Raw genomic sequence first — 22,950 nt, 5'->3', positions numbered from 1 at the left:
TTATTTATTTAAAAAATATTTTTTGGACCATGAAATTATGAAAAGTAAAGAAAAAAGAGAGAAATTTAAAAATTACATGTTATTTATTTGTAGCTTTATCAATAGGGGCCTGATAGAAGTGGATAAATCTAATTCCTACAAATTCTTATTTTATTTAAATATACATAATAAATATTACATAATTTAAATATAATTATTGAGATTTTAATTTTGAGTTTCAAAGAGTAATTTTTAAAAACTATTTTTAGTTTGAAATTAAAATTATTTCTCATATGCATACAAATGAAGAATTATCATTTTAGCATAAGTAGGTGTTTTTATAAGTATATACTGTAGAAAGTCACGCATCCGGAGTTGGTGGGACTTCCGGAAGTTCGGATAATAGATTTTTCCGTGTAATAGACCCCCAAGGTAAACAAAGCTTAAAATGATCTAATAAACGATCTGAATCTTCAAAAATTAAATAAACATTATTTTTCGGGCCGTAATGTTTTAGTATTAGAATGATATCTAATCAATCAAAAATAAAATATTAGAAAAAATAAATTATTGCTTAAAATATAGAAAACGAAAAAAAATTTGACAGTTATGAAAATATTATTTGCTCTCTCCAAACAAACAATCCTCCAAACAACAAAGCTTAAAATGATCTAATAAACGATCTGAATCTTCAAAAATTAAATAAACATTATTTTTCGGGCAATAATGTTTTAGTATTAGAATGATATCTAATCAATCAAAAATAAAATATTAGAAAAAATAAATTATTGCTTAAAATATAGAAAACGAAAAAAAATTTGACAGTTATGAAAATATTATTTGCTCTCTCCGCCATTTTGAACAAGAACAATTCAAGCAAGAAGCGTAAAATTCCGTCATTCATTAAGGTGGTTAGGTGGAGGAGAAAAATTCATTTCCTTCTTATTTGTGATAGAAAATATGATCATTCAAGTTGAGGACGGGGAAGGAACAAATTCTTATTTTCTCTCTGATCATTGGCTATCAATCAAGCTTAAAGCCGCTGCATGCTGAAAGGGTTTTCTTCATTTTTTCTTGTGTGATTGAAAGAATCTGCTTAAGAAAGAATGTTACCCCCTTTTTCCCGCTCCTCCTAAGTAATACATGGTCAGGGAAGAACGAATGTTTCTCAAGGACATGTATCCTTTTAGACCTATTCAAATGTTCCATTTGGACTCCCGCTCCATGTTAACGTTTGTTGAGTTAACCCTTTTCCACAGTATTTCTTCTAGCCAGCTGCATTGGGAAGAAGCTGGGGGGACTCAGTTGCATTCATTCGAAAACATATCTCCCTCTTTTCCTGCATTCCAGAGGAGGAGTGTCACTAACGGTCACTGGACGGTCTTGGTAGATGTTCTCTTCCCCTTTCTGGTGATTTATGGGTTCAATGCATAAATCACTGGAAGTTAGAAAAAGAGAAATCGTGTCAAAAGACCTTTTTTTTCAAAGAGAGGGGAAGATGAAGAGATGTTAGTTTATTTTGATTGTTAAAAAGTGTCCGGATAATGGACATTACTCTGTAGATGTTTTTACAAAATGTACTTGCTATTTTTGTGATGAATTCATTTAAAGTACTAGTTACTTTCAAGTACTTAATAAAAAATATTGATGTTTTATATAAAATTTCTTAATCCCATAGTTATGAAATTCTGAAAAAAATTTACAGTTAAGTAGTTAATTTAAACTAAGATCAATTTGATACATTTCTCATTCTCTAACATTTTCTTTCAATATTTAATGCTAAAATTCTTCCTTCTATCTCGATTTTTTTTTTTTAAATTGACGGTAAAAGCTGATTTGAATTTTCTTTTGTTCATTAGTTGCCAGACATCAAAACATAAAATCAATGTCATTCTTGAAGTAAACACAAACGTTTATTTTATTCATTATTTGAAATATGGTTTCTTACATGTGTTATACTTTTAAAAAATAGTATAGATTTTGTTGTTTAAAAGAAATTGATTGTCGAAGTTTGTATGTGTTAGCATCTATCTATTTTTCTTATCTATCTATATATTTATATAGTTAACCAAGATGCAGTTAGTCATAAAAGAATGAAACTGAACTATGAAGAAGTTACACCATGCATTAAATCTGCTTCAGACAATTGGGAGAAGCTTTTGTGTAATCAAATCAGTCAAGAAAATAAAATGGACAAAGATAAACTGATTGAAATTGTTAAAGCAGGTAATTATTTTTATTAATATGTTATTATTTTCTGCTGGTAATTATTTAATAGTATGTTTGTTCAAATTTTTTATTAAAATTTCTGTTTTTGTTAACTAACCTTTCTTTTTACATGATTTTGTTACAGTAAAACATTAGTAAAGTGGACATTCTTGGCACCATAATAATATGCAATCTTATATATAAATAATCTCTAACAACTATCTGCATTGATATTTATTTAAACTTAGCAAAATTATATTATTTTCAGTACAAAACAGTGCTCGAAAAACCGCCCATCTTCGGCGGTCAAACATCTGCGCAGACGGCCATTTCCCCCCGTTAATGTTCGTGATACATTTTCAATTTTTGTTATTAGAATTTATGTTTTCTCTGTCTGGGAGTACTGCAGCAGTTGAAAGGGGCTTTTCAGCAGGGACCTTACAAAAAAAAACCCATCATGTACTGGTCTTAAACAAGAAGCGTTAAACGCAATTGTGAACATCTACCTAAATGAGAGACCCCTTTTAAATTTCTGTGCTGAAACCTCTGTAAATCATTGGCTTGATTGTGGAACTGGCAAACGTCTTATTTGATTCATTTAAAAAACGCATTACCCTCGGATAAATTGACATTCCAGATAACTTGACCGTTGTCATTTAAATTATTTCATAAAAGAAAGAAATTATTTCATAAAGGAAATACTAGGTTACTATTAGTAACCTAGTATTTCTTTTATTACTGTATAATGTAATCCTAGTATTTGTAATCCTAGTAACTACTAATTCATTGTGCAATTTATATAAATGTTTGTAATAAATAAGAGAAAATTATAGTTTTATTTCTTTAGAAGCTACGGGTTAGTTTCAAAGGAGGACGGGTAAAATTTCTGAGTTTTTCGAGCCTTGTTACAAAAAGAATAGATGAATAAAAGAATACAGTACGAAAACAATCGATGTCACATGTAATTTTATGCTATAACCGTTAAAAAGTTTTGATAATAAAAAAGATATTTTATTTATTTTAAAAACAAGTTAGAAATGGTTTTATTATTTGTCATTCTCTTTTCCGGAGTAAAAACAGACCTGAATATTTGTAAAATGCTTTATTTTTTTTTTTTTGCGAATAAAGCAATCTCATTGGTGACCTCCTTTCCACAGCATTGGTTGTATGAATATTGTGTGGATGATGGCTGTGGACATCCTACAGAATTTGCAAATGCTAGGAGAAATCAATTGACATTCCACAACGTTTTTTTAAAAGATTGATCTATATAATTTTTGCGATATTTGAATATGAATCTGGATATCAAAATATGACTTAAAATCTGATGTTTTTTATTAGATAGATGTTCCGGAACAATGTTGTTTGATGTCATAATCGGCGATTTTTCGAAATGGAAATTGTGTGCTACTAGGTTATAACCAAAAATATTGACTATCTTGTGTTATAACTGAAAATAACTTCACTACTAAATACTCAATCATTCTTCTGTCTCTTTCCTATATTTTTGCAAAGAAATGAGATAAAATTGTACTAGACAGCATCATCTTTTGATCTATTAAGCTATATATCTATGAAGCGTTATGAGACCTCACATTTTATAATGACATATTAAATGCTCTCCATTTCCCTTCCCCTCTGAAAATTCCTCTCTCCTTCTAAACACTTTGACTGTTGTACTTAACATAGCAGGCTTAAAAGAACAAAATGAAGGTCTAGTCAAGGTATTTATATATAAATCGCACATAAATTCAGATTTTTGATTAATGATCAATGTTAATACAATAACTCCATAAGACCTTGTGCCTTTCTCTTTTCTTTTCTCCTTTTTTTCTCTCTATTGTCTTATATATATATAATCTAATATAGCAACAAAAATTTTAAGACATATTTGGTTTACAAACAGTTGTTATAATATTTTTCATGATTATCCAGTATTCAGATTTTTCTTATTTAAATTTGTTCTGATTAAATAATGTTAAAATCTAAAATTGATTTCAAATTGAGGAATAATAAAATTTCTGTTTTGGGCTCTATTCTATTCAGATAAGTTACATTTTTATTTACTTTCATATAGTTTTTATTTAACCTTTTATAGTATGATTTAATTTATTAGTGTGTAAGAATGATTTTCTTAAATAATATTTATCTAGATGAAAAACCGTCAAATTTAAACCTATTAAATTTAAAACTTGTATTTTATTATAAATAGGTATTCCAAAAAGTAAAAGAGGTGAAATCTGGCAATACTTAGCTCAAAATCATATAAATTTTTGGTCTTATTCTAAAAATAATGATGAGGAAATTCCATACGAAGAGCTTCTTAAACAGCTGACTTCTCACCAACATTCAATTCTGATAGATATTGGTAAGTATTTTTATTTTCCATCCAATTAGACTTTTATTATGCTGAAAAAAATTGAGTAAACCAAGGGCTCCCAAACTATAGAGATACATATAATATTTTTTTTATACCTAGTCATTTTTCATTGTATACATATTTTGAAACAGGTCAGTTAGGTTAGTTTATCAAATCTAATCAAAGAATTGAAACTAATTAACAAATTGAGTTAAAAGACAAAATAAGTAAGTAACATTTAAAATAATAAATCAAAATAAAAAAGTGCTTAAAGCAGCTAAATACAAATTTGTTTTATTTTAATTTATTAAGTCAGAAAAACAATTCTAGCAGAAAACAAAAATTATAAAAATTTTAAGATATGTGTGTTAGCAGGACAGCACTTCATCAGGGGACACACTGCCTGTCAACATACAGGAACCTTTCTGTTGTCAGTGGTGAAACTAAAAACTGACAGTGCCCCGAGCATTTTATTTTTCAGGTAACATTCCAACTTCATTTATTTCCTCTAGTTTTTCTCATTTTTAGAAAATCAAAATTTTTCTACTTTAAGATAATGAAATTTATTAAGTTCAAACGCGTTCTATGGTTTGCAGTGCCAGTTTTACTCTTGATTTTGGATTGTGTCTATAAATAATGGTTATAAGCTGTTTCTTTAACAGAACATTTATTCCACTTTTTTACTTACCAAGTTCTCATTCATGTGCAATAACATCTTTTTTTTTTGCAGATTTGTTAGAGTAAAACTTAACTTCAGATAAACTGTTATATCATTCATTATACTTTGTTTTATATGTTTGTTAAATGTTTCATCTTGTATTCATTATAATTGTGTTCATCATTAAATGTCTGTTAACTCTTCAAAAGCGCTCATAAATATGTGGTTTCTTCACTTGTAATAATTGAATGGGAGCCTATAACAGGATCTGCATTATGTGTATGTCACTACATAGGTTCCTGCAATCAGGATCAATAAAGTTCACCTGCGCCCCACTGGAAATCCAATAAAATGAAAAATATCTTTTGCATTTAAATGTTATTAATTTTTGTTTTAAATAATTTCCAATAACGTTTTTTTTGGTATTATATTGAATCCACTCCAGTTTATAAACTGAGGACTAAAGTTGCATCTTTAAATCTAATACTATAATTAACTAATATTTTTCTGCTAATTATAAGAAATAAATTCATTTTAAAATAATTATTTAATAGAAAGTTAAAAAAATTAGAAAACACTGGAACTCACTGTTTTGTTTTTGAGCCATATTTAATTTAAAAAATGAATGAAAAGTATAATTATTCTTTTTTTTATTTTTTTGATTTTTTTTAAAGATCAAATGTAAAAACGTAAATATGTTGTCAAAAATTGATGTAAAGTTAAATTATTGAGATTGTTTGTGAAAACTTTCTAGTGTGCACAGGTAAAAATATTTTCCAAGAATACAAAATAAAATACCTGAGTTTTAAAAAAAAAATATTTTAACGAATATCAGATGCCAGTGATGGCTTAATTGTGGTAATAGGTATTTATGTACTTATATTGGTTTACCTTAGCGCCCCTGAAACTGATAAGAATCTCAGTATTTTCCTCTAAGGGTGCACATAACATCACAAACTTATAACCTACAATTTCATCAATAGATTATTGAACAGTATTTGATCACTTAAACTCTGGTCTTAATGACCTAAAAAATCCCTAAAACTGCTTTTAAAAATTGAAAAATACAATCAACGAAAAAATATTCTTGCAATTGAACATTAATTTAATTTCTTTCCAAAAATATTATATATATATATATATATATATATATATATATATATATATATATATATATATATATATATATATATATATATATATATATATACAGTGATGGCCAAAAGTGTGGACACTTTTTGAAAGTTTCATGTTTTTCAACTTTGTGTGCTTGTAGAATATACTAATTTTCACTTAAATATAAACGTTTATATATCAAATTGAAGGTAATTTAATGTAGAATTTAATATTAAGTACAGTATTACAATTTCTGTATTACAAAAAAAGTTATGCAATTAATAGTAAGATCTATCTTAGATTTGTATTTTTTTAAAGTGATACTTACACAATCAATACTTAGTAGGATAACCCCTATTTTTTAAGACAGCTTCACGGCGTCTTTTCATCGAGTGAACGAGTGTTTGGAGTTCATCTTTCGTAATCACATGGTGCAAAGAATCAATTATAGCTTCACTTAGTTGTCTTTTATTGGATGGACGTTTTTTTCGTACAAGAATTTTCAAACGTCGCCACAAATTATCAATTGGATTGAGATCAGGGCTGTTTCCTGGCCATGGTAATATATCTATGCCTTTATTTTGAAAGCATGCTTTGCATACTTTTGCTGTGTGGCATGGAGCTGAATCCTGCTGAAAAATAAATGATGCGTTGTTGGGGAAGAGATCCCTGATGGAAGGTATCAATTTTGGTTTCAGGGCAGTTTCGATGTATTTTTTGGCATTCAGGATGCCGAAAAAAATGCACAAGTGCTACTACCGATAGAAAAATTAAATGGCTATGCCTTCAAGATAGAAAAATGTTATCAGATGCCATTAGATGTGAAATGAATGCAGCTGGTATTGCAGTAAGTTCAAAAACAATAAGAAGATTATCAGGATTTGGACTACAAGCTAGAATTCCAAGGAAAAAACCATATTTATATCAAAAGCAACGCGAAAAACGAGTTAAGTCGGCAAAAGAACACATTAAATGGTCAGAAAATCAATGGAAGCAAGTAATCTGGAGTGATGAGAGTATAATATCGCTCTTTGGAAGTGATGGTAGAAAATACGTGAGACGTAGAGTAGGCGAGGCGCTTCATCCTAGGCGAAGCGATTGCATTGAAGCAACTACAAAAAATCCAACAAATGTCATGATTTTGGCATGTATGTCTGCAGATGGTGTGGACCGAATTTAGGTTATTGATGGCATCCTGAATGCCAAAAAATACATCGAAACTGCCCTGAAACCAAAATTGATACCTTCAATCAGGGATCTCTTCTCCAACAACACACCATTTATTTTTCAGCAGGATTCAGCTCCATGCCACACAGCAAAAGTATGCAAAGCATGCTTTCAAAATAAAGGCATAGATATATTACCATGGCCAGGAAACAGCCCTGATCTCAATCCAATTGAAAATTTGTGGCGATGTTTGAAAATTCTTGTACGAAAAAAACGTTCATCCAATAAAAGACAACTTATTGAAGCTATAATTGATTCTTGGCACCATGTGATTATGAAAGATGAACTCCAAACACTCGTTCACTCGATGAAAAGACGCTGTGAAGCTGTCTTCAAAAATAAGGGTTATCCTACTAAGTATTGATTGTGTGAGTATCACTTTAAAAAAATGCAAATCTAAGATAGATCTGACTATTTGTTGCATAACCATTTTTGTAATACAGATATTGTAATACTGTATTTATTATTAAATTCTACATTAAATTACCTTCAATTTGATATATAAACGTTTGTATTTAAGTGAAAATTAATATATTCTACAAGCACACAAATTTGAAAAACATGAAACTTTTTCGAAGTGTCCACACTTTTGGCCACCACTGTATATATTTAAGAATTGCATTAGATTTATAATTTCCTGTTATCTAACATAAATGCTAGACAAAAATGATTAATTTTTTGGCTGCAACTTTCTTTCACATAGTTTACAAATTAAAATTACTCCATCTATAGAAAATTCTGTAATGCATAAAATATTTAAAATGTTGAAAAGTTATAAACTAGCAATTTTAAAAATTTCAAAAAAATTACCCAAAATTAAAAAGTATCCAAACATTTCAGGAAATTCTCTAAAAAAAATCTAAAATAGTGCTTTATAACATCTTAAAAAATGCACTAATGGAGCAAAAGTCTAAAAGCGCATGTGTTGTCAAAGTGCAGGTCTTTTACTGAGACGTGTATGGTTTATTGTTAATTAACTACCGGTTGCTAAAAAATTAACAATGATTCGAAAAATTTGTGAGAAACAGAAAGAGATAAAAATGCATGTTTTACCGCATTCTGCTTTGAAAATATAGATTATGCTTATCAAATTTCAAAATTAATTACGAAGTTTGTCAATAGGTCATGCTGCTAACAGTGAAAAACTGTTAAAAAAATTTTAAGATAACTATCATTTTCGGCAAAAATGGCACTTAGTCAGAGGTGAAAATTAATAGACTTACTTGCTGCTTGTGAATATTTCACTTGGAATTGTCTAACATGCACTTAAAAACATGGTTTTATAGTTTTCTTGATTGACAGCACCATATAGTGATAAATTGTGTAACTAAAGTTAAAATTTCATGTTAATTTTAATAATTAAGCTACCTAAGCAGAACACAAACACATACAATTTTATCTCTTAATTTTATTTTTTTTATGAATTCATCAGTTATTTTAAGAATACCTGGTTTATTTATACATAGAGATTCGCAAGCTGTTGTTAAAATTGGATGTATTTTATTGTTTAAATTACTAAGAAATAATTATGTTAAAATTTTTTATTTATTATTTTAGGAAGAACATTTCCAAACCATCCATTTTTTTCACAAACATTAGGAGCAGGACAATTATCTTTATTTAACCTTTTGAAAGCATATTCACTGCTCGATAAAGAAGTTGGTTATTGTCAAGGACTTAGTTTTGTAGCAGGAATACTTCTTTTGCATGTGAGTAATACTTTTTTTAATTCTATAAGGTTCGTGCCAATTTTTATAAATTTTTAACCTTTTAAATGTCATTAAAAGTTTTTAGCATAATGTTTTAAAGCATTTGAAAGTGGATGTTTTATTTTACCAGAATCTAAGTTTCATTCTACCAAAATCTATGTAGATTACTTAAGTTAATTTTCAGATCAATTAAATAGAATAAGTTGAGAAAAATTAGGATTGAATTGGTTGAGAAAAATGAGGATATCTGACACCTTCCTTTAGCTTTTAACTCTTTGATTCTGACACCTTCTTTTAACTTCCTTTAGGTGGTTTTCAGGCCACAAAAATTGCTTGTGGTATCTGTGTTGCATAAGGCATTTTTAATGGCCATAGCTGAAAGAACCTCTTATGAGTGGCCTGCCAAGTTGCCTCAAAGATGCACCTTATTTTGGCCGTCCAGTTGATAGTTTAATTAAACCATTTTTTGCACAAACATTTGTACCAAAAAACAAAGGTCAGAGAATATTGTCATACTTTAAGCTTTTAAAATTTTTTAAAAAAATAGTCAAATTTAGTTGTTAACCCTTTTAAAAAAAAGAAGCCCAAAATTTTTAGACTTTTTATCTTGAAAACTGCACAACATTACGAAAATCAGTTTTCATATAATTGTCAATTGCTAAGGCACAACTGATTTATTCAAAGTAGCATTCTTGATAGCAGACAAATAACAGTAAATCAAGCGCGGAGGGTGTGATGAACACAATCTCTCCCTTGATTTGAAAATTCTTACTTTAGGTATTTAACCAAAATAGCGCCATAGGTTTCTGCACTTATTTCTGTGAAATTCAGCGTGGTGTTGCAATAATTAAGTGCAAAATGTTAGAAAGATATCATTTGAGTTCTTACAATCGTGGACGATCAGTTCTTACAGAAGTGGTCAAAATGTTACCACTGCTTCTGCGGTAATGAGAGTGTCATCTTGTGACTAAAGAATACCGCTGAAGGTGGAAATGCTATACATAGCATGCCAGGGGTCGTTGTAGTAGCACCACACCTCCAGAGTAACTATATATTTCTGAAGTGGTGAAAAGGAACAGAAATGTCACTCTTAAGCAGACCAGCAGCAGCTATAGACCTTGCAATTACTACTGGTATAACTATTTTTCCAGAACCATCTCAGCAATAAAATCAAGTTGGTTTGCATGAACAGAAACCTGTTTGATGCATTCCGCTCTAACCACACCAAAAAACTGTTCCTTAGCAATTGCCAAGCATTGTATATTAGTAGTATCATAAAATCTTTAAAAAAAATTTTAATGAAAAAATATGGATCTTCTGCTCAAACTAGTTGCTTCAGAATGAAGGTAATTATATCTTGTGATTTCCAATTTCCCCTCATGGTACGAGAAAAATAATCTAAAATGTGCATTAGCTAGGTTAGCTTTCAATGCCATTAGTCCAAGTTATGTTGGAATCCCAGGCAATGATTCAGCCGATACAGCAGCGCGATCTGCTACTACTGCCCTAAACTTATCTATACCATTCTCAGATATAAAAATGCATATTAAAAAGTATATAAAATCTTTATGGCAGCAACAGTGGGATAACCAAGTGAATAATAAATTGCACGCTACTAAATCAAATTTGGAACCATTTCCTGCTTTGCGACTATGTAGTGCAGATGTTAAACTTACCCAGCTGTGAATTGGACATACCAAACTGACCCATCTACATTTGTTGTTTGGTGAACCACCTTCTCAATGTAACACATGTGATGTTTTACTTTCGATTCACCATATTTTAATCATTTGCCCGTGTTTTAACAGACATCGTCTTACCTTTTTTGGTAGTTCTATTTTATCTATGGGAGATTTCTTAGGTGACTCTCATCATCCTAAAATTTTTGCATTTTTATGTGCTATTGGCATTTTGAATTGTATATAAGTTTTACTTTATTTATAACTTTATTCACTTTTTACCATTTTAGTTGTCTCACAAAATTTTACTGTGTTTTAACTTTGACTTGATTTCAGCATTTTTACGTGTCATTGGTATTTTTAACTGCATATAAAAGTTTTAACACGTCTACTGTTTTATACTCTTTTGTAAATATCCTATCACCTTCGTACATTTTACTTACTGCGTGCGTATTATACTGTACTCATACTTTATATCTGATTTTATTCATACCTTTTATCTGATTTTATTTAAATCATTAATCTTGTCTTATTCACTTACTAGTACTATTTTATCAGTTATAATTGTGCTAAAATTAAATTTGTATGCACTTAGACTCTTAAACTATTTTACCGAACTGTTTGGCGCAGCATGTCCTCATTTGGACCTTGTGCCACTAAACCCTACATTCAATCAATCAATCATTTAATGCCATTAGCTAGGTCATAATGACTGAAATATTAGCAAAAAATTTGATATTATCGATTCTCATTAAAGTAGAAAAATTTATGTGAGTAAATAACTATAGTAAAAATACATTAGACATGGTCTTAGTGTATTATTCAGATATTGAATGTTTGATTATTTTCTTTCAAGTATGAAATTTATATCTGTAGTGAATCCATAACAGCATTGTTAACTGGGAATAAAATGTATTCTCTGACTGATAACATGATAAAACATTAGTCAAAAGCTTGAAATTTAATAAACTCTTTACGAATACTATTTACTAGATTACACGTAATACATTGTCTTAAATTCAGTTGATTTTCTTCTCTATCTGATATCTTTTAAGAACATCAGGAACATGATGCGTTTGGACTTGTAACCAAAGTCAGATCCAAAAGGATTAGAGCTTTAAGTTTGTGCTTACTGGCTGGAACAATATAATTGAAATAAATTGAGAATTAGCTTAATTATACAGCCAAACTGGTCTTATTTCTGTTTTATATGATATTAGTGCTTTTCTACATTTTTTAAATTTCATTTATATACAATAAATATATGAATAAAATTTTGATTTAAATTAAGTTTTTATTTTAGATGCCAGAAGATCAAGCTTTTTCCATGATGAAGTATCTTATGTTTGACTTAGGCTTAAGAAGGCAGTATAAAACTGATATGGTAGCTTTTCAAGTGAGTTTATTCTTTAACACTTTCCATTATTATATCTTTATTCTCATGTGGGTTCAATATAGTTTTCTTCTAATCTATTTCAAATAATTGGTTTCTTATATCCAGTACAAGAGAAAATAAACTAAATTTATTTATTAAGAGTAGTACAAATTAGTTACATTACATTTTCAATTTCAAATAAAATGTGTTTCTTGCATGCCAGTTTACTTTTCAAATAAGGATTAGAAAACACTTTGAAGATTGTCTTAAAGTTTTTTATTCCTCATTTGTTTTGATTATTACATCAATATTAATTGGTGAGAGTTTGATCACGTGTTCAGTTGCTTTATTGAAAACACTTTTTAATACTTAATTTTTTTATTGTATTAAGTATGTTTTTCAATTGCAATGTTTTGATTAGCTCTTTAACTGTGTTTACTATCTACCCATGGCTGACAAATGTTATTAATATGGTTATTTTGTTAGTGTAATAAATCGTATCAGAATTATTGTTCTGTATTTATGTGAATAAATTATTTTCTAATTTTTCTTATATGCTACTAATATTGCACTAATATTTTTGTGGGGCATTTTGCCCCTTCTCTCTTTTTTTTTCGAGGAGGTGGCGCCAATTATAAGGATACCAAAACACTATTTTTTAAAATTGAAACTAAAACCTTTTAGTTCAAATTCTTTTATATCGTATTATTCATATAATATTTCCTAATCATTTATATTTTTAAAGTGAATTGAATGTTTTTATAGTTCCAAACCTTTCTTTAACAGATACAAATGTATCAGTTGTCACGATTAATTCATGACAGTTATCGTGATCTTTATGACCATCTTGAGAAATTGGATATCTCACCCACATTATATGCTGCCCCATGGTTTCTGACATTGTTTGCCTCGCAGTTTCCCTTTGGTTTTGTTGCCCGACTCTTTGGTGAGTTATAATTTAAAATTATTAGTTTTCCTTTATAACTGTTATGAATTTTAATTGTATTTATTTTGTTTTAGACCTTATATTTTTATATGGAATCGAAGTTGTCTTCAAAATTTCACTCTTGTTAATGGGAAATTATAAAGATTACATTATGTCATGCGACAGTTTTGAATCTTGTATGAATTTTCTTAAATCTTCTTTGCCATCTGTGGATACTCTACAAATGGAAATAATTTTTTCTCAGGTATATTACTATTTTTAATTTTTAAAAAATGCTTGAATCTTTTTTAAATATTTTATATCTGCTTTTAACATTATAAAAAAAAACTTTTTCATTTATATACATTAACTAGTTTTTGTTGCTGGAACTCGCATAGTTGAAAGTATTATTCTTATATTAATATTCCCAAATTTGTATCAGTAAATTACGATGAAACATACAAGAAAAGCAAAAAAGATTTCATTCATAATAGTTTTTTAATGTTTTGGTTGTTTTGAAGTGAAAATAAGATAATGAATATGCATAATTTTATTTTGTAACCCATAAGGTAGAGGTAATAAATTCTCAATAAAATATTTTAAATGTATAAAAGCAAAAGAACTAATAAAAATCTTCATAAAAATGTATGATATTTAAGTCGTGAACATCAGTTTAAACAACTCATCAGTATCAGATATGTTAGATACTTAGAATCATTTTGGCTTTTTAAAACATTAAATAGTAAAATAGTATCAATATGATGATAATTAAGAAAATAGAAAGAAGACCCTGAAAGGAGCAGAAAAACATTTCTAGAATTAAATGTGACCCACTTAGTTTACTTTAATTGGCTTCCTGAATATCTTTAGAGTATATCAAAATAAGTTCTGGAAACCAGTGAAAGAAACAATCACTTATAAATTTTTATACCATTTTCTCCTATACATTAGTAATTTATAACATTTATCACTTTAAATTACAAAGCCGTCAATTCAAATAAAAAATTAAGTTAAAAAAATATTTTTCAATAAATTGTAAGATTGTTGAAATATCAAAATGCATAGATTGCATTTTTTAAAAAAATTAATAAAGCACATTTAAACATATATAACAATAAATAGCCTGTTAATTTCCTTTCAGTCTAATAGAACTCTTGGTATAATTTTACATAAAGGGGGAGTAAATAAGAAAATGGAATTTCAAATTTGGTACAAAAAGTTTGAAAATAAAATATGAATTAGACAACCTTACTACTAAATTTTGTAATTGCAAACCAACTAATTTTAAACCTTGAACTCACATATTTCCCTATGTATAATAACCTGATTGTCCTATTAAATTTTCGTTCATTCTTGTCAGTTAGAAAAATCACAAGACATGATTTTATCATGGACTACAATCATGGAAAAACTAAAATATTTGCAGAAACGATTGTCATCAGCATGAAATAAAAATTTTAATGGTATTTGAAAGTAATACAGTAGAGAACCAATTATCCGGGATGCTCGGGACCATCGCTATCCCGGATATCTGAATTTCCCGGTTTTCTGGATCGACCAAAAAGTGTCGTTAATCGATGTTTTATCGAACCCGAAGTACAAGGAAAAAGTGTAATGCATAAAGTAAGAGAAAAAAGAAAGGTACTCCTAACTTTAAAAAGAAAAAAAAATGGTAGAAATATAACATTTAAAAGAACAAAAAAATTTGCAAGTTTAGACAAGAAAATCAAGTTTAAAAAATACAAAATTCTCATATTTATTTTTTAAAAATAATTACAATTCCTAAATTAAATAATATAAACAAAACCAATGATTAAATAACGCAATATATTTCATACCTAATTATACGGGGGAAACGATAAAATAAAAGGAAAACTTATTAATCTAAATGAAAACACTTGAAAATTATCGAACCGAAACGATAATTAAAAAAGGCACTAGCATAAATATTAAAACCCGAAACAAGGCAAGATCAACGGAATTTAAAAAAAAAAAAAAAAAAAACCTAATGATAAAATTTATGAATAAAAAGAATTAATTTATTGAGTGCGAAATTTATCGCGAAAAGAAAAAAAATCAAACGTGGTGGAATCAGAAAAACAAAACTGCAATCTGCTTCATAAGATAATCCTATGTTTAAAATAATAAACAATTCTCCTTTTATTTTATTTTTTTGTTGATAAAAACAAGATTTTTAATTACAGCAGATGTGAATCCACACCAAGAAAAACTTGTAATTGATACCGCACTTCCAAATTTATTCAAAAGAAAAAGATTTTATTTTTATTAGTCGATGTCAAATAAATATATTTTTCTCTTTTCTTTTTCTGTTCACTGATATGCATGCAATGCATTTTCCCCACCCCCCTCGTAAATCAAGCAGAAAACGAAATCAGCATGCCACACCCTTGAGTTTGATTGACGGCCTAAAGGAAAAAATAAAACATTCCTCCCTTGCCTGCCTTCAAGGTCACGGAGGAAATGACGTTTCTCTGGGTAAACGGGGAAAAAAATCTTCCCCTTCCTTACATTTTCCTCTACTCAACTTCAAGGATGAGTCCAATTTCCGCTTTTTTTCGTTCTAGTTTAAAATGGCGGGAAATTCGAGCAAAATTTTTCCCGGTTTTTTGGATACCGGATAAATGGTTCTCTACTGTATTTAACTTCTCTTATTCTTATCATTCTATGTATTCATTTTGTTGATAATTATTCAAAATCATAGATTTAAAATTAAAAGCATGTCATCTTCATTAGTATATTAAAAACTAACCACATGATATCGCATCTTGTAACATTTTACCATAAAAATGTTTAATTTCTATTTTAAAATTTTTAAATGATGTTATCATTTACTTTTATAAAAATTTTATACATAAACATGCACAATAAAAATATGCAATTAAATATAAAATACTCAAATGTACATCAATTGAATAACAAAATTATATATTTATCCTTATTTACCGACAATTTGAATTTGTTTTAGAAACAGGAAAAAAACTGAAGTAGAGTTAAATAAATACATAAAATCACTTACAAAAAGAATTTGTAGGCAGTAACAAAAAATATCTGTACATAAATTATACAGAAAATTTTAAGGAGAATTTATTAAGTTTACATTGTATGAGTCCAAGAACTAATTGACACCTCTAGAATACTTGAATGAACAAGAGCCATGAAAAAAATATAATTTAAGAAGACAGTTTTATTCTACTTCTTACTAATATAAAAGATAATAAGTACATAAAAACTAAATTCAAAAATATATTGCTGTTTAATAATTATTTCCATAATTGCTGTTTAAGAAGCGTTGCAGGTAATGTTAAATTTTTTATTTCAATAGTTTTTCATTTAATTTAAATTATCTTTTAGTTAAATTATATAAGATTTATAAATGCCAAACTAAGCTATTTACAGTTAAGACAATTTCTTTGTAGAATGGATATAAGTAGGGTTATACAATTCCCAGGCACCTAATTGCCCAAAAAATAGAAGCTGGTACCTAATATTTTGGTAACTTTTACACAAAAGCAAAAAACTGCTTTCTTACTTTCCTTTCTAAAACAAGCTCATTCAAGCTCTGATGCCCAGAAATGTTGTAATGTTGTAAATTGACTTTAAACATTAGTTTAAAAAACTGTAATAAAAATATATTAGTTATGAAAACAAACAAATTTTTTGTAAATATTGCAGTAGATTTTAAAAAAAAACTGGTTTCTTATGAGAATGTAAATATTGTACAGAGATGTACAGAGATTTGTAAAGAATGAGACTTTCATGCACCAAAATTTATCTAGCAAATAAATTACCAATCAAAATGGAGTTAATTTGTAATTATTACATATACCAATGGTTCCTAACAAGTGTTCTGCGGAACCCTTGGATTATGTGGAAGAGTTCAAAAGGTTTTGAGTGATAAAAATTGAAGCAGTTTTCTTGAAAAAGATTTCTGCATTTGTAATTATATTTAGACCCAATCAATAGTCAATTATTTACTTTAGATCGCAGTTGTCTTTATGCAATCATTTAAAATTAAATGCCGCTGAAGAAAATTAAATTTTTTTAAAAATATAATTTTCTTATAATATATTGAATGAATTATGATCAAAAAGAAGAAATCGGAAGGAAATGGCTGACAGCCTTGCTTAAGAAGGTTTCTCTCTCCCTCTTCTGTAAAGCTGACTCACAAAGATACTTTCCCCAATAAAAGCACAAAATTGGATTGCCTGATCTCCACAACATCACTGATATAAGGGTAGAAAACCGGGTCTATCTCTAATACTTCCTTGTGACTGGAGGTCCAACACCAGCTTCTCATGCCACATTAAGTGCCTATTATATTCTGAGGCAAAAAGATCTAACCACCTTACCCTAAATGCCATCATTACAGAGCTTCAACTGAACACATCTTATATTGCTCGGGACTTTTATGGAAAGTCTTCTACTTCCCCCTAACTAGTTATTGATTTCTTGCGTGTCATTGAATTCACAACCTACAACACAACTTCATAAATTATGAGAATCCTACAAATTTGTAAAGTATTGCATTAGTACTTCCCATTGTGCTTTTCAAATTAAAATAAAATTAAAAGATCCTCATGAAAAGATATTAGATTATGAATATCAGCTTAAAGATCTTTGTACAGACTGTTGATAATGCAAGATCAGTCCATTTTACAAAAACATAACTTAAATAATTGTTTAAGTAATTAAAATTTTTATTTCATTTCTAACAACTATAAACTAGCACTGAGGATTTAATCTGCACTGATTAGACTACAGTACTGCTCATTAATTTTAATACACCAATTATAATAATTCCTTTTTTTTTTCTTTTTTTTTTTTTGGAAAATAGACTGAATAATAAACTCTTACAAACAAAGCAAAGAAACATGTTTCATGATATGTATCAGCATATACCAGAATTGCCTGGCTTAAAACAAATTTTTTTATTTTTTTTAATACTATTGAAAATGTTGCATTATTTAATTCTGTAACCAAAGCAAACAAAATCATAAAGCATTATGTTTTCCTTTATTTTTGTAATATTTTTCAAGATGCATTTTTTTGCGGCAAAAAATATTTTAGCAAAAAAATCTTAAAATTCATTTAAAATATTTTCATCCTATATTTCATTTAATGCTGCATTGTGTTTTTAAGGGAGCACCATATCATGGGAGAAACTTTTCGTTCCAAATTCTCTTTCACCTCCATAACTAATTTAAAATTAAAAGTATAAAAAAGTGAGTTCCGACAAACCTAGATTAAGCCAGGCAATTTCAAATACTGAAAAGAAATTTTTAAAACGTCAAAATAAAAATAAAATATGAGAAGATAACTTAGGTTTACACAATGAAGTTCTCTTCCAGTAGTTTCATATTTTGATACTTTTTTTCAGTTCTAGATTCCGAAATACATTTTTCAACTTCATGACTTACTCTAGGTTTGTATAAACTCATATTTTCTTTCTTTTAAATTAGTATAAAAGAGATGAAAGAGATTTTTTATGTAAGATTTCTCCCATCCCATGGTATGGCGTTCCATGGCATGGTATGTATATATATGTGTAGATATATATGTATACATATATGTATATATACATGTATATATATATTCATACATGCATGTATATATTGTAATAGATTAGCATCTTAAACTACATGAAAAGACTTTTGAGTAATTGAAATTTTTTAATAGGTTTTTAACTTGGACATTAGTCGCCAGCTTCATGCATATGAAGTTGAATACCATGTTCTTGTGGAAGAAATGGTTCAGACGCAGTTCAACAACAGTGCTGAGTTGCAAAATGTTAGGTCAACAAATAAAGCTCTTAAGGCTCAAAATATGGAGTTGATGGAACAACTGCAGGTCTCTCATTTATTTTATAACTTTTATTTATTTGTCATATTAATGTAGTTTGAACAGGTCATTTTAGAAAGTAGCAAATACTGTGAACATTTTGAAAATATTATTTGATTTTTTAATATTTATTTATACTAATACTATCACAATTATATTTAGCCTAAACCTTTTCTATAAAATTAAAAAATAAAAAACTATTCAATATAACAAATTTTTTGAATATTTTAAATGCTTTATTTATTTTAAATATATATTTTTATTAAAAATATCACAACTCTAGTGAGTTATTACAGAATTTATTTTAGTTTGTTTTGAATCATTTTTATTATGTCTTCCCTTATTTTACAGAATAATGCAAAAGTCATTTAAGAAAGAGACATTCTCACTTTTGCATAACATAAAGCACCAATTTTGTCTTCATATTAATATTTTGAAAAATTCAGCATGGTAATCATAACTGATTTTATGGTTATTGCATTATTTGGAAGTTGGATTTTAGACTTTAGTTTAAAACCATTTTTTTTTTTTAGAAAAAGAATAAAGTGGGTTCTTTGTTTCTTTGTGTGAAACAAAAAATTGTTTTTTGCTTTTTTTTAAAAAATGTTTTACATTTAGGATCAAAGAATTGAGATGTTCAAAATTTCTTTCTTTTTTAATTATAATTGATACTGCACTCGGAGGAGGGGGGGGGGAACCTGAGGCCAGAAATAAATGAAGAAATAAATAAATGAGGCCATGTTATAAATGAAAGGTCATAGTTAAAAATATTTTTTATAAGTTATCTTCTAAATTCACTTTATAAATAATAACAATCCTTAACTAAACTTTGCATATAATTTATGTAAAATATTAAGATAGTTTCTCATAGTATTAAAATTAATTTCATTTCAAGTGGTAAATGTTTCAATTACCACAAAGTTTCAATTTAGTACCTTTTCTAAATTTCGCCTTTTATATCGCAATTATGATTTTCATTTTCTTAAATTCTCTCATATACAAATTTTAACCATTAAAATGGTAATTGCGAGAGTGCTGTGAAGTTTCGTTTTTCTGCATGCACTTTTGATTCAGGCTATTTTTTTATGGCAGCACCTGCTTCCAATAAGTAAATATAGTATGAAATTTAAAAAATTTTATAGAATTATATATAATTAAAATTTTATATATAACCTTTTAACAAAATTAAGATATCAGCTTGCATATTTATCTGTTAACTCTTAATTATCTTTGTAAAGTAAAGAAAAAAAGCATTTCAATTTGAAGTGGTCATAAAAAATAATGACTCATCATTTTTGTGCAGAAAATTTTTAAAATCATGCAAATGCCATATCACTGTTTCCAAGTTTTTTTCATTGTGTTTGTTTCCAAAGGAGTAATTTATTTGATGCATTCATTAAAAAAATTTATGTCATTGATATTTCAAAATCTTGGCATTTTTAGACTACAATTTATACTGATATATGTAATAACCATTAAAAAAAAGAATATGTGCAAGAATATCTATTTCGCTGTAGTCGCAAACACTCTACTCAGTGTATTTCTGCATAATTTTATTTTAATCATCTATTACTTTGGAAGAAGCACAGCACAAGTTAGACTTCTGACTTGATACTGTATTAGTTATTACATATTTTCCCATCATCCAAACATAAATTCAAATCTTAATTGAAATAAATAAAACAGGAGGTAACCAAAATAAACATAACTACATTAATTCAAATTCAAATTGGAACAGCGCACAAGGCAGCTAAAACCAAATTCAAATCTTATAAACAAGTAATAATATAAATTTACTCAAAAAAATATATAAATATAATTAAAAGAAAATTAAATAAAGTTGTGTGTTTACAGAGCAGCACTTCATCAGGGGACACACTGTCTGTAAACACACAGGAGCCTTTCTGTTGTTAGTGGCAAAGCCAAAACTAACAGTGCCCCGAGGCCCCTAATGAAAATTCAAGCATGAATAATAATAATAATAATAATAATAATTACCACATTAAATAAATATCTACCATAATAACATTGTAATAAAATCACCTTTACTGAAACAAATATACAAAACATTTAAAAGACATCAAAAAAACCACCCCCAAAGCACATAAAAACAGTTACAGTTAGTAAAAGTGAAGAAGAATTTCCTTATAAATTCCAAATCAGCTCAAAATTTATATTGTGCTGACACCTAGATAAAAAAACAAATTAAAGAGCAATAGAATCCAAGCGCCGCCATCTATCTAAAAAATCCCAACAATTTTGAAAAAGAAAACATATTCCCAATAAATTTTGTAAATGAAAACAAATTCCAAAAATTTCAAGATGAAAATCAAATTGTTCACCGTTTAATATTAATCAATCACCGTTTTAATTTCACCAATTTCACCGTTTTAATATTAATCAATAGTCTAAATTTCTTGCACAAAATGGCCTTGAGTTTTGTCAATATTTGATTTTCTCTTTTTTAACTGTTTTCTATCGAAGTGTTTTTCGCCATGAAGATTAATTTAAAACTTGTTCAAAACTTGCCCTTTACTATTTATCATGATTAACATCTGTGATCTGGAAAAATTATTTTAATCCTTTAAACATTAACTAATGCATAAAATTATTTATTCTGTTCATTGAGCAAATTTTTTTCTCCACTTAATATGTAAGTAGCGCTTTTAACCTTAACTAATGCAATTTAAATATGTTTATAGAATTTACGTTAACAAAATAATAAATATTAAAATAAAACAGTGCTTTTCACTGAAATATTTTCAAACTGTAGTATATTTGTTAATGGCATTTGTAATGCAAGTTACATGGTGCAGTTTTATCAGCTCTGACACCATCTTTACACATGGGCACACCCTAGCAGTGTTTGGATCAAAAAAATTAAATTTTTGAAATTCAGAACACTTTTGGAAAAGTTGCTAATTTTAGTAGTCAGCATAAAAATTGCATTAAAATTTTAAAATCGTTTTATATCTTTTGATTGTGCTTCGCACTTAAAATTAATGAAAACTTTAAAATATAACAACCCACCTTTTAAAAACTTTTTGAGTTCTCTAAAACTTATTAAATAAACACGGTTTAATTTTTTATGCTTGTTTGAAAGTTTTAGTGAGCTAAATAAATTAAATTCTGACCAAAATTTTTTTTTTTACATTTGTGCAATGTTTTAGAAAAAAAAAACATGAGTTACGAATTTCTCGTAATTTTCACTGTGCATCTTTTTGCTCATTATGTTAGATACAAACAATCATAGAAGTCATCATATGAAAATGGTACCCTGTGAAGTTCTACATTCCCCTACATCCTTCCCAACCAGCCATTATAAATTTGGTATTTATTCTATCCAATCATGAATTATCTTCGGGGCGAGTTGTGCTCATGGTGAATTGTCGCTGCAGCGAATAGTGCTTATAAGGAATTGTCCCGCTACAAATTGATGCAGTCGTATCTATCTATGTATACACACACAAATATACACAGACAAGGGAGAGAGCCCCCCCCCATTTTTGAGATACTTCTGTGGTTACTGGCAGCTCTTAAGAAAAAAAAAACTTATTTTAGGACAACATTCAATCAATTCTGTTTATTTAAAAGTCCTGTTTATTTAACCTGTAATAACTCATAACATCATTTAATTGAATTTTTTGTTTTTTCTAAATAAATTTTTTAAATTCTTTTTTTCCCCTTCAATTTATTACATTTATAAGTTTTAACTCATTAATTGAAATATTACATTGAAATCAATACATTGTGTTTAGTAAAAAATTGCCAAAAAAAAGCTTAATAGATAGTTTTTAATATGAAAAATTTAGAGTAACCTTTTTAGTATAATTTAAAGATACTGAAGGTATGCAAC

The 22,950-nt window shown here is 28.0% G+C and overlaps 1 protein-coding gene across 1 annotated transcript in view; it reads left to right on the top strand.

Moving 5' to 3' along the window:
- Nucleotides 1–22,950, top strand: part of LOC107436388 (TBC1 domain family member 1) — a 90,556-nt gene that overhangs the window by 60,787 nt on the left and 6,819 nt on the right. The window contains exons 14-20 of the mRNA XM_016048090.5: nucleotides 2,044–2,205; nucleotides 4,400–4,555; nucleotides 9,105–9,256; nucleotides 12,239–12,331; nucleotides 13,097–13,256; nucleotides 13,331–13,500; nucleotides 18,933–19,103. Coding sequence (XP_015903576.2) covers nucleotides 2,044–2,205; nucleotides 4,400–4,555; nucleotides 9,105–9,256; nucleotides 12,239–12,331; nucleotides 13,097–13,256; nucleotides 13,331–13,500; nucleotides 18,933–19,103 — 1,064 coding nt within the window. The remainder of the gene's footprint in view (nucleotides 1–2,043; nucleotides 2,206–4,399; nucleotides 4,556–9,104; nucleotides 9,257–12,238; nucleotides 12,332–13,096; nucleotides 13,257–13,330; nucleotides 13,501–18,932; nucleotides 19,104–22,950) is intronic.

The sequence above is a fragment of the Parasteatoda tepidariorum genome, chromosome 11 (assembly GCF_982258835.1).
Source record: "Parasteatoda tepidariorum strain Cologne lab strain chromosome 11, Ptep-v5.0, whole genome shotgun sequence".
Lineage (NCBI taxonomy): Eukaryota > Metazoa > Arthropoda > Arachnida > Araneae > Theridiidae > Parasteatoda > Parasteatoda tepidariorum.
Note: the sequence above shows the minus strand (reverse complement) of the source record. Positions and strands in the feature narration are given on the sequence as shown.